Source organism: Aspergillus nidulans, chromosome II (genome assembly GCF_000011425.1).
Source record: "Aspergillus nidulans FGSC A4 chromosome II".
Lineage (NCBI taxonomy): Eukaryota > Fungi > Ascomycota > Eurotiomycetes > Eurotiales > Aspergillaceae > Aspergillus > Aspergillus nidulans.
This window is the reverse complement of record NC_066258.1, coordinates 2,224,390-2,237,733: the sequence shown is the minus strand read 5'-3', so window position 1 is coordinate 2,237,733 and position 13,344 is coordinate 2,224,390. Positions and strand designations below refer to the sequence as shown.

The 13,344-nt window shown below is 49.2% G+C and overlaps 5 protein-coding genes across 5 annotated transcripts, besides 1 other annotated feature; 4 read left to right on the top strand and 1 right to left on the bottom strand.

The window, feature by feature from the left end:
* Positions 1-13,344: part of a sequence feature (contig 1.65 1..278071(-1)) that runs on past both edges of the window.
* On the top strand, positions 805-3,265 carry ANIA_10504 (putative C6 transcription factor; the record flags this gene model as incomplete). Its single annotated transcript, XM_050611341.1, has 2 exons — positions 805-1,410; positions 1,436-3,265. 2 exons carry the CDS (start codon positions 805-807, stop codon positions 3,263-3,265), a joined length of 2,436 nt encoding a protein of 811 aa, XP_050467377.1.
* On the top strand, positions 3,819-4,754 carry ANIA_04031 (dolichyl-diphosphooligosaccharide-protein glycotransferase subunit epsilon). The gene is made up of 3 exons (XM_656543.2): positions 3,819-4,126; positions 4,187-4,365; positions 4,479-4,754. The coding sequence occupies exons 1-3, from the start codon at positions 3,860-3,862 to the stop codon at positions 4,543-4,545; spliced, it is 513 nt and encodes a 170-aa protein (XP_661635.2). The 5' UTR covers positions 3,819-3,859; the 3' UTR covers positions 4,546-4,754.
* ANIA_04032 (putative mRNA splicing factor RNA helicase (Prp16)) lies at positions 5,359-8,200 on the bottom strand (the record flags this gene model as incomplete). The annotated part of the gene is made up of 2 exons (XM_656544.1): positions 5,359-5,745; positions 5,813-8,200. 2 exons carry the CDS (start codon positions 8,198-8,200, stop codon positions 5,359-5,361), a joined length of 2,775 nt encoding a protein of 924 aa, XP_661636.1.
* On the top strand, positions 8,629-9,349 carry ANIA_04033 (putative prefoldin subunit 2; the record flags this gene model as incomplete). The annotated part of the gene is made up of 4 exons (XM_050611340.1): positions 8,629-8,668; positions 8,731-8,821; positions 8,907-9,099; positions 9,171-9,349. The coding sequence occupies 4 exons, from the start codon at positions 8,629-8,631 to the stop codon at positions 9,201-9,203; spliced, it is 357 nt and encodes a 118-aa protein (XP_050467376.1). The 3' UTR covers positions 9,204-9,349.
* ANIA_04034 (protein hapC) lies at positions 10,744-12,666 on the top strand. Its single transcript, XM_656546.2, has 5 exons — positions 10,744-11,170; positions 11,562-11,782; positions 12,026-12,136; positions 12,189-12,316; positions 12,401-12,666. Exons 2-5 carry the CDS (start codon positions 11,626-11,628, stop codon positions 12,662-12,664), a joined length of 660 nt encoding a protein of 219 aa, XP_661638.1. The 5' UTR covers positions 10,744-11,170; positions 11,562-11,625; the 3' UTR covers positions 12,665-12,666.

Sequence of the window (13,344 nt, the reverse complement as noted above, 5' to 3'; positions counted from 1 at the left end):
CCTTTTTAAGACGCATGCATTGTGGCCTATTGCAGCCCTTCTAAATCTCACTATATCTTTGCTGGCAATACCCTGTGGTCTTGATATAATGGCCGACTCGCTTATTCTATGTCTATATTTAGCATAATTGTACTTCTCAATGCATAAGCTCTTCCATTTAAGTTCTTTGCCATTAGATCAGCGTACGGTGTAGCCCTGGCCTAGTTTCTCAGTAAAAGCCAAACAAAACATAGGAAACGCCGTACTCTAGCCTTTTCAGTCTATGTGTGCAGTGTGATTCAATCCCTCATACAATGACTAGGGACATTCCGTTAATCAGACTCAGTCTCTTGATCTTGGGACCTCAGGCTATGGCAACCCATTGTAGCATATCGTAATATCTGAGAGAAATTGGGTTGAAATTTGAGCATAAACTTAGCGTTTCTGTCTTCAAACTCACAGCTTGACAGGTGTCATTTCTATAATTCAAGGATGTCTATATTAGTCAACAGATTAAGCGTGCGGGGAACTGTATTTCGCCAATGATGATTGTCTCCACTCTGATTTGATGCGAAGATCAATCCACTTTCACTCTCCAGCCTTTGTTCCAAAGCTTGCCGGGAATCATTGTGCAGACCCTCGAGCTATCAGGTTCATCTACCTGAGCGAGGGTGGCAGCAAAGGATGCAGCTGCAGTGTTGAGTGTGATTGTTGCGCTCGATCTCGCCGTCGCTCTTTCTTCGTTGTCGTCTAACCCGCCTCTTCCCTAATACCTGGAGCCTTACATCGACGATGTGACACGGTCAACCCTAGATTTCCAGTGTCATGTCGTCCTCACCGCAGCCTCAGCCTGCAGCTGACTCTGGAAAGCCTCAACCAACCCCCTTATCTCTGGACAATGGAAATGAGAATGCCCCTCCAGCTTCTCATAATCCGGCCTCTCGTCACGATTCTTTAACCATAAGAAGCTGCGTCACCTGCCGTCGAAGGAAGGTCCGCTGCAACAAAAGATCTCCCTGCTCTAACTGCGTCAGGGCAGGGGTCGAGTGTATCTTTCCTCCTCCAGGCCGAGCCCCGCGCAGGTTGAAACGGCCTCCTGCTGAAAACGCAGAGCTGCTGTCGCGGCTGCGACAGCTTGAGAATATAGTTGAGACAGCTATTGCAAATACCAACACTCAGCCGTTTCCGCTTCAGCGGCATAGTGATCGCTCGAGCGGCGAGCTGCCTGAGCCTTCTCAGCCTGCTCAGAATGAGTCCGAGCCCGAGGTCCAGCGATGTCCAGTAAGCGGACTCCCGACTCAACAGCCTCCCTTGGAGCACGAGTTTGGAAGACTCGTTATCGAAGATAATCGGAGCCGGTACGTGAGTAATCGGTTTTGGGCAAGTCTCGGGGACGAGGTTGGTTTTATCTCAGCTGTCTTTTGTATGTTTGTTGAGAAGCTGCTAAGTGGACTAGATCGAAGAACTGCAGGATATTCTTGACCATTCATCCTCCGACGGCGATGATTATACCTCTCCCGAACACCCTAGTTACTCTACAATGCATGACGGAATGCTTTTTGGATTTTATTCTCTTGCACATTCCCTCGAGAATTTCCATCCGCCTCCCAGCAAGGTTCCAGCCCTATGGGACATTTATGCTGAGAATGTCAAGCCGTTATTGCCTGTGGTCTATGGGCCAGCGGCCCAGCGGGTCTTCGCTGTTGCTGCCGGAACTCCGGAAACTCTCGACAAGAATAACGAGGCGTTGGTGCTTGCTATGTATTTTGCGGCCATCGTCAGCATGTCGGCTGAGCAGTGCATGATTCGGTTAGGGGAAGCCCGTGACACCTTGGTTAGCCGTTATCGGTTTGCTGTGGAGCAAGCACTTTCTAAAGCCGGCCTTATGAACACCCAAAGCTTGACCCTGATGCAGGCTGCGGTGATCTTTCTAAATGCTGTCCGTCGAGATGACGATACTAAATTTGTCTGGTCCATGTCTGCTCTTGTACTTCGTCTAGCGCAAGGACTCGGCTTGCATCGGGATGGCAACAACTTCGACCTGAAGCCATTCGAAGCCGAGATGCGCCGCAGGCTATGGTGGCATGTCATTCTACTTGACCTTCGATCATCTGAGGATCATGGGACGGACGTTCAAATTCATGACCAGATGTTTGACACTAGACTCCCCTTGAATATCAACGACGCAGACCTTTCTCCCGACGCGAAAGAGCCGCCCAAACCAAGAGTTGGGTTTACCGACATGACTTTCTTCCTCATCCGGTGCGATATCTGCTACGCCCTTCGGCGAGTGGCATATACATGCCCTAATACCAGTGGTGCAATTTCCGGACCCACTCCAGATAACTGCCCAAATGTAATACAAACTGTGAATATGCACATTGAAGAGCAATACCTGAAGCACTGCGACATGTCAGATCCAATCCAGTGGATTAGTGCGACTGTTGCACGCCTAGTTCTCACGAAGATGTGGCTGGTGATACACCATCCAATAACGCGCTCTGGCCTCGACTCGCAGGTAAGCCAGGAGTCTCGAGAAAGCTTGTTTATTACCTCCATCGAGGTTACCGAGTTCGCGCGCCTAATCAAAGAAGACAAGAACACCCAGAAATGGAGCTGGATGTTTGATGCTCACATGCAATGGCATGCTATCGCAATGGTACTATCTGAACTTTGCGTGCGTCCGTTGAGTCCTTTAACAGATCGCGCATGGGTAGCGGTGACGACTGTGTATGATGGCTGGTTCCAAACTGCGAAGCAGCGAAAGGGCATGCTTTGGCGGCCGCTCGCCAAGCTGATGAAACGTGCAGGAGCTCTAAGAAAGAGGCAACTAGCGGAGATTGAAAACCAGCATATTTCCGCGCAGCACACCATGCCTAACTTAGCAGAGCCAGAACGACCTTCCATAGGCTCACCTTTCTCATCTCACTTCCCAGAACATTCAAGATTGGTTGCTGCGGCACCACCGATGGATTTGAACTCCTCTCAGCTCCAGAGTCCGCTGGACTTCAATATGAGCCAAGGCCCGATGGGTGTCCTCAGTTCATTCTTTCCTGACGGGAATTTTTTCACCACTCCTGAAGGCCTCAGCTCAAAAACACAAACACCAGTGAACCCGAATAGCACAACATCCCTGCCTAATGAACCAGCAAATAGAACCCTGCAAGATTGCCCCAACCCAGGCACTAACTACCAGGAGTGGGATCAAGTACTTCGGGATTTTCAGTCAGACATGCAGGAGATGCAGGGCAGCCCCTTGGCGGACATCACCAGATGGGTGACTTGAATTTTGTAATACAAGAATGATTGTTAAGCCGTCACCTGGCTTAGTACGTCCATTCGGATTGCTATTCTTGCAGCTGCATCTGCCGCTGAGAAGATATCTCGCGTGAATTGCCTCGAAATGTCTGTCATGAAATACCGTCCCAGCATGATTGAATTGCGCTTTACGTTGTATGACGAACATTATATCGGTCTAAAGTTGCTGAACTATATGAGTGCTTGTACGACAATCCTAACCCAATATTTGGTTCGAGCAGCAGTGTTGGTACCTCCGCAAAGGTACGCAGATGCTTTGAGTGCCACCTTAGTTAGAATAGAAAGCAAAAGCAAAACACTCTTAAGCGCACAATGATCTTGCATAACTTCCCATTGAGGTTCTGTGTGGGTCTTGCCTGGTTTTTGGTTATAAGAACACCATATACTCCGCGCATGATCACGTGAAAGCGACTATTCCGACTGGACAGCTTGCCATAGCTCCAGACCCCTTCGTCCTTCTCCGTCGTAACTCACTTTAATAGCCCAACGTTTCGTTCTTTGACTTCTTTTACAAACTCAAGCTCGACGACCTAAAGGCCCAAAACTACCGAATTAACGAACAATGCCCTCCAAACGCCCTTCCGCAACACCCTCGTCCTCCGCACCCGCATCAGCTTCAACATCAGGAACATCAACACCCCTACCAACTCTCTCCTCCGGCCCCAAAACGCTATCCGCAAACTCATCTGTCTCTGATATTGCTGTCCATGTCTGGCACCAGTACCTCACCAGTACGCCGCAGCGCACAATGCTCCTAGACGCCTTCATGGCCTTTCTCGTGCTTGTTGGTGGTGTGCAACTCGCTTATTGTGTGCTGGCAGGGAACTATGTACACTCCCATACCGCTTTCTCTAGGTGACTTGTCGCTAATATTGTTTAATTTGAACAGCCCTTCAATGCCTTCCTTAGCGGGTTCTGTGCTGCGGTAGGACAGTTTGTTCTCACGGCTAGTTTGCGTATGCAGACGAGCTCTGTTGAGGAAGGTCCGGGGTCGAGTAAAGGTAAAGGATCTGGGGGTAAGGTTGTCGAGTATGGTGAAGGAGTTAATGGTGGTGTTTCACATGAAAGGTGAAAACTCCTTTCCTTTTGTCTTGCATTTTCAATAACTGTATTTGGATTGATTGGTGGAAATGGAGATGCTTGCAGGTGCCAGTATGCTAATGCATGTTTGTGACATTTAGGGCTTTCGCAGATTACGTCTTCGGCAGTCTGATCCTGCATTTCTTCTGTATCAACTTTATCAACTGAGGCTTCTAAGCTGTTGGTGGAGGGTAGAGTTTGAGACTGTCTGGTCCGTGTACCGCGATTTGCTATCTTGTTTGCTCAAAACGCCGTGCTGGGATGAGAGAATATCTGTATTTGTATCACATGTCACAAGGGTATGTCCCTGGCGGATCTATTTATGCGGCATATATTGAACACAAACATATCAATATGCCTCGGACAAGAGGCCAGAGGATACGTATATGTCATAGCATAGCGACTTTTTGAGTTATGCTGAACTTATCTCTACCCATAGATGTGAACACCCACCCACCCCTCCCCAACCAAAAAAAAAAAGAAAAAAAAAACAAACACCGCTGAAGATGACTAAATACAGCCTCTAAGGGGTATATTATACACATATTAATCTCCGAAGTCTATAGCCTAGAAGATGAACAGCGTTCTGAATGGTTGCGCGGCCCAAGTGCGACTGAGTGCACTGTGTGATTGTGTCCTTGCCGCTAATAACCGCCTCTTCGAAGGTAGAACGCTGACGAGGTGTTGGCTGCCAAAGATTGTAGACTAAGAAAGAAAACGGTGGCAGTGCGCTAATTGTTCGTACGTGGCATGAGTTCACGGTCTCATTGATGTGGAAGACAGTCGATAATGATGACCGCGGCATTAAGTGACAGATTCGAAAGTACCCTCATACTCTGCGGACCAAAAGTATGGATGCACTGAGCAAGGAGTAGGGCATCCTCATCTCTGCAATGCTGCAGAGGATATAAATCGCGGTCGTGCTAGGATAGAAAAAAGGAGATGAAGAGTACGCATTTCCAGCCTGGGTACTGCCAGCCCTCAGAACGCGCGTCCCGGCTTGCGCTTAATCTGTGGCTTCTTGACCACACTCCCTCCACTACCGTTACCGCCAGATGAGGTCCCATTCCGCCCCGTAGACGACGAAGCCGTTAACCCACCAATCTTCCTGCCCGCAACCGCCGGCCTGCGCACAACAGACCCAACCCCAGGCCTCCCCCCACCAACCTCAACTTCATTTTTGCGTCTCGATAATTCCGTTTTCTCCTTTTCGCGCCGTTTCTCTGCGGCAGCGCGCTCACGGTCCGCGGCGATCTGCGACTCAATCTCCATGCGGCGGTTGAACTCTTGTTCTGTGACGCGGCGCTCGCGGTGAGAGTAGCCTTTCTCTTTGACGCTGTAGAAGACGCCGCCTAGTTCAGCGAGCCACTTCCGTTGACGTTAGTTAGGCCGGATTGGCTTTAATAGAAAAAAAAAGAAAAGAATGGAGGCTTACATGTGGATCAACAGCGGTAACGGTAGACATATATTCTTTACTCGTGAGGATGAGTTCGTGGTAGACGACATACTCGGGCACATAGCCTAGCCCATAAAGCGCACTGGTTGGATGGAGTGCCATGCTAACGCTAGTGCGTAGGTTGATAAATTCGCCGATTCCTTTAACTCTTGCAGCCTGGTGATAGAAACCCGAGCAAATACACTTGCGAATCTCATCCCAGTCTGTCCCGCAGGAGATGAGGGGCAGTTTCTGCATGACCATTATATCGTTCAGCTGGTCGCGGACTTCCTTGGCACGGCGGAGGGTCTTTGCGTGCAGGAAATGCTTTGTGCACCAGTGGTCCGAATACCCGTTTGATTTCCACTGTGTGTAGACATGTAAGAGCGTTAAATGATCTGATTCGGGGACGAAGAATTTCTCGCGTGCGGCGTCAGATTCTTCCTGTCGCTCTTTGGGGCGGTAGAAGACGTTGGGCACAGAAAGCATCGAGACGATCGTGAGCATTTCCTCGCTGCAACCATATTGCTCCGCGGCCGTAATAATGAGCTTTGCGAGAGGAGGATCCATTGGAAAGGGTGTCATTTGCCGCCCCAAATGCGTAAGATCACCCAGGTTGTCGAGAGCTCCTAGAGACCAGAGTTCGAAAAGAGAGGTAGAAATTGTTTCTTGAGGTGGAGGGTCCATAAAATCGAAGTCAAGTAGATCTTTCACGCCGAGGGATTTGAGAAGAAGGACCGTATTAGAGAGGCTGGTTCGCTGAATCTCTGGAATAGTTTGCAGGTACATCTCATTTTTGTATGCCACCTCCGTGTAGAGTCGATATGCTTTACCAGGGCCTGTTCGACCGGCTCTTCCAGAACGCTGGTTCGCATTCGCTTGTGAAATCGGCGTAATTTGAAGGGTATCCATGCCCATTTTGGGATTGTATACTTTGAGTTTGGAGTAGCCTGAGTCTACCACAAACATAATACCATCAACGGTAAGACTGGTTTCAGCAATGTTGGTTGCTACTATCACCTTGCGCACCCCTGGGGCTGCTCGTTCGAAGATCTTTGCCTGCTGCTCCGCCGGCATCTGACTGTAAATCGGTAGAATGCTAAGTTTTGGCGGATCGTTCAACAGCTTCAGCCGTTCATCAACTAGTTCGCAGGTCGCTTCAATATCTTCCTGCCCAGTCATAAAAACAAGAATGTCTCCAGGGCCTTGTGAAACGTGGATAGCCAAGACCTGCTTGACAGCGCTATCCACATAGTCTTCGCAGGGTGTGCGAGAGAAATGGACGTCGACGGGGAACGTTCTTCCAGGGATGATGAATTCCGGAGCACCGCCAAAGAACCGTGAGAATCGCTCAGCATTCATCGTGGCTGATGTGACAATTAACTTCAAATCCCTTCGGCGGGCCAGGATCTTCTTCAAAAGACCCATCAACACATCCGTATTCAGTGCCCGCTCGTGCGCCTCATCCATGATGATACAGGAGTACTTGTCAAGGTCAGTCTGAACAAGTGACTCTCGAAGAAGGACACCATCAGTCATATATTTGATAGCCGTGTTCGGACCAGTGCAGTCCTCAAAGCGGATAGCGTATCCGACAAGATCTCCCAGGTCAACTTCCATCTCTTCACTAACGCGTTTGGCAACACTCATTGCCGCGACTCGACGGGGCTGTGTGCATCCGATCATTCCAAATTTAGCGTAACCATCCTCGTAAAGAAATTGAGTGAGTTGTGTCGTCTTCCCGGAACCAGTCTCCCCAACCACTACCACCACCTGATTATCACGTATAACCCGTAAGAGATCCTCCCGTACAGCGAATGCCGGTAAGAATTCTCGTTGCTCGCGAAGTGTTTTGCTCTTACTAAACGAGCTCTGCCCACCTTCATCCTGCTTTTTCATATGATGCGCAAATTTATTTCCGCCTTTATAGACCTCCTCCACAGGCATCGCGACAGCAGTATCCCCTTCATCTTCCTTCACGCCCATCAGATTTCCCAACGCGGTGCCAGCAACCGTCGTCGCTTCCTGCGCCTGCTTTTGGCGCTCCCTCTGCTGTCGCCGGTCTCGCACAACCCTACTGCCCTTTCGACTAAAAACAGCCATGTCACTTTGGGGATCTCGGACAGCGGAGACAGGCTCCAGCTGCTTGGTGAAGATCGTGCGGCCATCGAGAAAGGGTGGGCGGAGGTCGTGGACAAGTAGATGGACGCGAGTTCCCTCTTCATCTTCGGGCAAAAAGTCGCCATCAAAATCGCGTCTCTGGGCGACTCCGGAGGTCAGCATCCGGTTTGTCTCCCAGTTGTCGATATCTTTGCGCTTTGCATCGCGGAGGGCAGGCGGGAGGTTCGAGCTTTTCAGCCTCTTCGCCGGAGGCTCGTTTGAGGCCATTATGAGAGTACACTGAGTTCCAGATACACTGTTAGCATGTGTACAAGGAGTTAGATGTTCGCAAATCCAGAAGGTGTCCCTTCTGGTGGTCGATGAAGAAGCTATTTATGAGACGCAAGACGGCGGGCGATATGGTAATCCAAACATTGCAAACAGCTCAGTATCTAGATATCACGTGCATTATTTGGATATGCTTCCCTGTAGCTATAGAGCCCAACGTCGAGAAATAATTAAGGCATATCCTATAGTCTATTTCTGGCTGCACTTGCTACTCAATCGGGTCTCGTAATTTTAAACTTCTATCATCTTTGGGTGTGGGAAGGTCTTCCTTCTATATTCCAGTTAGGCTCAGCCAGGAGCAACCTGATAAGAGTTCGCCCCGCATCACAATTCCAGCTTTGCATTCAATCCAATAGTCTCCAAACAGAATGGCTAGTCAACCACAAATCGCTCCAAAGAAGCAGCAAGGTGCCCTATTCTTCTTTTTTCTCGAGACGCTCTTCTCGCAGTTTGAAGCTAATGTCGAACAGAGCTGCAGGCGCAATACACAAACTTCAAGAACACTCTGCAACAGCTAGCTCAGAAGATTGGTGATATTGAGCAGGAGGCTGAGGAGCACAAGTAAGCCTTTCTGGCCTTTCTACCTTTGGGCTCCCTAGAGTCTCGAGCGAAATGTGGATGATGCTAATAGTTGTGCCCTTCGAAGACTCGTGATCGATACCCTGGAGCCCCTACCTCAAGACCGGACGTGCTTTCGGATGGTAAATGGAGTTTTGGTTGAGCGGACAGTTGCCGATGTTCTACCTACGCTGAAAACAAACTCGGATGGCTTAAAGCAAGTATTGGAGGATATGCTGAAACAGTACAAGTCGAAGCAATCGGAGCTGGACAATTGGAAGGTTCGTTTGCCGACCTTAATGAGCAGTCCCGTACAAATCGTTCAGGAAGTCGCTAACTTTTGGCACAACAGAAAAAGAATAATATCCAGGTTGTACAACCTTAAGAGACGATTTATGAATGAAGAATCTCGTTTGACCACGATGTATGGGCTGTCTACTTAGCCGAATGTACTATAAACCTTTCTCCCTTACGGATACACGAAGATCAAAAGGTGTTGTAGGGTTTGCTCAATCGATTGCATTTGCTGTCTCTGGGTCCGACGCAGCAGCCCTTCCTCTCACGACAAGCTGGAGATCTCTAAAGTTCAATCGATTAAACTGTTATTGTCGGCGAGTCTCAAAGAGGCACCAGCAACAAACCAGCTGAGCTGAGACCAGCGGCAGTGATTTATCAGCGAAACAGCCGTGGAGGCTGAGCCCTCGATGCACTAGTGCCTAAAGCTCAAGGCTAGGATGTTTGGTATATCAACAAAACAATCACTATAGGTCGCCTGAAGCGATGCAAATCCCGGGTAAGTTCTCGATGGACATGAATCCATACATTATTACATCCCGCGTCACTGACGTCGACGCTGGCGGAGTTACTGGATGCGCAATCCCGACCAACCGTTTAAGGCGCCTATGCATCAATTAGGCGCATTGTCAGTTTCAGCCTCGACTGAGTTGGTGATTTGTCCCGGCCGATAACGCAATGGGAAAGTGTTTGTCAAAAGCATTAGGGTGAGTCTTGGCTACAGCTCCTTAGGTGAGGCCGCAATGATTGCTCATATTTGCGACATCCAGGCGATTGCAGTACACCTGTGATTTCATGTTCATTGCTTAATAGTTTGCTCTGCATACTGAGAGTCGAGACATAGTCTGTACGATGTTCCATCCTTTGACGACTCCATCGCGTTTATAAGCAGATGCACAAACCGGCGCCCACGTAGTATGTAAGCAACGCTAATTTGGGCCGCCGAAAGTCGTGAGTTGCAGATATGCTAGGCTGTCTATAAAGACATCGTCTATTTCTGCCAATGTCTAAATAATCTGCTTGATGTTTGTTGCAGCCCTGAATAATAAGTCATGAATGCCTAGTGACAGCATTGGCTTGACTAGTTCGTCAAGCCGTGGCTTGGTGGAGATTTCAGGCCACAGACGAAGTGATAGGAACTCGCCTGTGCCTCAACGCGCGATCCCTGCGCAGCGGCAGGACTAGAGGCCAAGAATATGAACTGTCGAACCAGTAGCGGGCTACCACTGTTCGAGTGTGAGAGACGTCGAGTCAGTCAGTCAATGGGGTAAGGATAGTAACCAGTTTCATAACCATCACAATGATTAACCTGTAGAGCAGATACGCCCATTCATCTTCTGTATACTCTGATGACTTTACTAGGCATTCCTCGTTGAAGAGCAATAATTGCAATGCTCTATCCCCAGCAATGATGTCAAGCACTAAAGAGCCAGAGCCAGCCTCCAATAGAAAGTCACGTGGTGGTAACGTACAGATACAGCCCCCGCTTCCGACTCTGGGTAAGTCATCCCACGCCCAGCAGTAGCTGGTAATATATGAGGTATCAATACTGTCACGGAGACATTGCGGTTCAATCATCCCTCCCCTGCAGCTCTTCTTCCTTTCTCTTCTAAGACTCTCCATTTCCATTCCCCTCCTCAAAGCAGTATTCGAGTCAATTCATCCAATCACTGATATTTGCCTTCAACGTCCGTTTTGTTCTGTCCAAATTGGAGACCAAGTTTATCAGTCACCTTGGAACAGCTGGCGTGTTTCGCGTGTACCTGGTCTCCATCGGCCAGTGATCGTGCTCCTCAGCCAGACACTTCTGGTTCGCCAATTGCCTGCTGCGCGCATCGCGACCAGTCTCCAGTAATTACTCCTACCTATCTCCTCCAGAGAATCAGGCCAATTATTTCTTCGACAAGCCAGATCTATTCCGCAGCCTTTCGAATCCTAAAGAATAACCTGGCCTTCGACTGTCTTCACCTGCGCAACGTGCCACTGTCCATAATTGGTCCACGGTTACTTGCGCGTTACTTCAGATCCGCCGCCTTGAGTACCGCTGACGTTATCGCTGTAAGTCTTCCCAGCAGTTGAACCAAGGCGTCTGGGAGTTTTCAGGACCCTAGCGCGTTATTCTCCTCCCTGGGCATCAAACCAGCCTTTCTCGCCCAATAAACAATAAAAATAGTGCATTAGAATTTAGAAGGGCAACCTAGCGCAATTTCTATGCTCCTCGGCGAATGAGAGCCTCCCCGCATCTCATCTACGCCGCTAGAGCAGAGTTGTCATGGACGCGCTGCCAATCCTCCCAACAGCCCTGATCTGCTTTTTTGTCCCTGCTCAGGCTGTTGTGAAGCAGCTCGATGCCAGCCTAATCCCGCTTCCTTCCCTTGGTCCATGCGCCTTGAACCTGATCCTGAAAGCCAGTTGCGTGGTGTGCACTCTCTGACGTGGATGCCAACAGAGCTTATTCAAAGTCATTACTTCCAAAACCGGAATCGCCTACACCTTCGCCAACAGCTAAAACCATGTCGTCGACCTCTCCCTCCAAGGAGCCCGAGGTGGAACAGGAACCTCAATCGGGTGAAGAACACGAGCAAATGGACAAGGAACAAGATAACCAAACGCAAGGTCAGGGAGAGTTCGAGGTGAAGGAACAAGACAGATGGCTACCAATCGCAAATGGTTAGTTACGTTCCCTTGCAGCTCTGCTGTTCCCCTGATTTGCGCGTACCTTGCTTTTATCCGCTGGTCTACTGCTGTCGCCATACTATCCGAGCACCCTGCCGTTGATTGCATACTTCCTTTCTCACTCGCGTCACACTTGCCTGGATAACTTGGTTTCTCTCGCGCCCAGGGCTCAAGCTGTTTTCAGCCCTTCTTGTTTGAGGAGTAGTGTTTCTCGTGATGCTAACAATAATTCTACAGTTGCGCGCATCATGAAATTAGCATTGCCAGAGAATGCAAAGATTGCAAAAGAAGCTAAAGAATGCATGCAAGAATGCGTGAGCGAATTCATCTCTTTTATTACTAGCGAGGGTGAGTGTTCTATTCGCAAATAGTTATTTGATGGAGACTAATCCCTCTGAAGCTTCCGAAAAATGTCAACAGGAAAAACGCAAGACAGTCAATGGAGAGGACATCCTGTTTGCTATGACCTCGCTTGGCTTTGAAAACTATGCTGAGGCCCTCAAAATCTATTTGTCGAAATATCGAGAGGTAAGACCTGTGCAACGTTTTTGGACGATCCTGTCTATCCCAGACAGCCTTTGTGCTAGGGCAAGTGTTGCTAATAAATATCAGACTCAGTCTGCCAGGGGAGAGCATCAGAATCGGCCGCCAAGTAGTGGGTATGCCGGGGGCGGACCCGTCGGCGGAGCTGCCAGCGGCCCTTCAGTCGTGCGTGCCGGGGGTGCTGCAGCTGGAGGCGCCTTCCCCGAAGCCTCTGATAATGCAGGCAGCATTATGAATCAGGGCTTGGACCCATCTGAGCAGGACGCCTCAGCTTATGGATACCCTCCCATGGTTGGCCAAGGTCATAACGGAGCTGGTGGCGAATCTTATTAGTCTTTCTGTTACGGAAATGTACAGGGGACCTGTTGACGATACGGGCACCAGGCTTTTTGTCTTAGCTCAAAAAGACGGACATCTTCTTGCGCGGTATAACAGAGTTGGGCCCTTGGTCGTTGTCGCCAACCGGTAGCCCATTTGAACATACAGAACTTTGCCTTGCGGCATTGATATCATTACAGTTTCTTGAAGACGCCGCTCCCTGTGCGGCATTCACATGGTCTTGGTTGGGTTGATATTGTGTTATGGGGTCTTGTACACTGGCGTTTCTCAAACCGACGGAACACAGGACAGGGATATGATGAACTTTGTTAGAATTTAGCGCTTCTTTCCACTTTCTTACCTGCTCGTACTATGCAGTCTTCTTTCCATTCCCTTTCTGGACCACGCCACGCCTCCTGCAACTAACCACTATAAGTGTCCGTCACACCAAGACGTTACGTTGGCCTGGTTTCTTGCAATAAAGCGGCTGTGGGAAGCCCTATTTACGGGAATGTTGCGTTCACCCCTTACTCCTAAAATGATCATGTATGCATCTTTCCAACAGAAGCTCGGAAGCAATGTCGGACGGCCGATTTAACCAGAAGTGAGTTTTCTATATCTGATAGACTAACTACACAGAATTTCATATTTTTTGGACATATTTGGCCTTTCCAGGATATAGCTCACTGTCACGG

Bases quoted from the DNA above. Each gene is read 5' to 3' on its own strand.
- ANIA_04034 (XM_656546.2), top strand. From the start codon at position 11,626: ATGTCGTCGACCTCTCCCTCCAAGGAGCCCGAGGTGGAACAGGAACCT. The intron at 11,783-12,025 runs GTTAGTTACGTT...ATAATTCTACAG, and splicing joins ATGGCTACCAATCGCAAATG to TTGCGCGCATCATGAAATTA. The intron at 12,137-12,188 runs GTGAGTGTTCTA...ATCCCTCTGAAG, and splicing joins CTCTTTTATTACTAGCGAGG to CTTCCGAAAAATGTCAACAG.
- ANIA_04031 (XM_656543.2), top strand. From the start codon at position 3,860: ATGCCCTCCAAACGCCCTTCCGCAACACCCTCGTCCTCCGCACCCGCA. The intron at 4,127-4,186 runs GTACACTCCCAT...TAATTTGAACAG, and splicing joins GTGTGCTGGCAGGGAACTAT to CCCTTCAATGCCTTCCTTAG. The intron at 4,366-4,478 runs GTGAAAACTCCT...TGTGACATTTAG, and splicing joins GGTGGTGTTTCACATGAAAG to GGCTTTCGCAGATTACGTCT.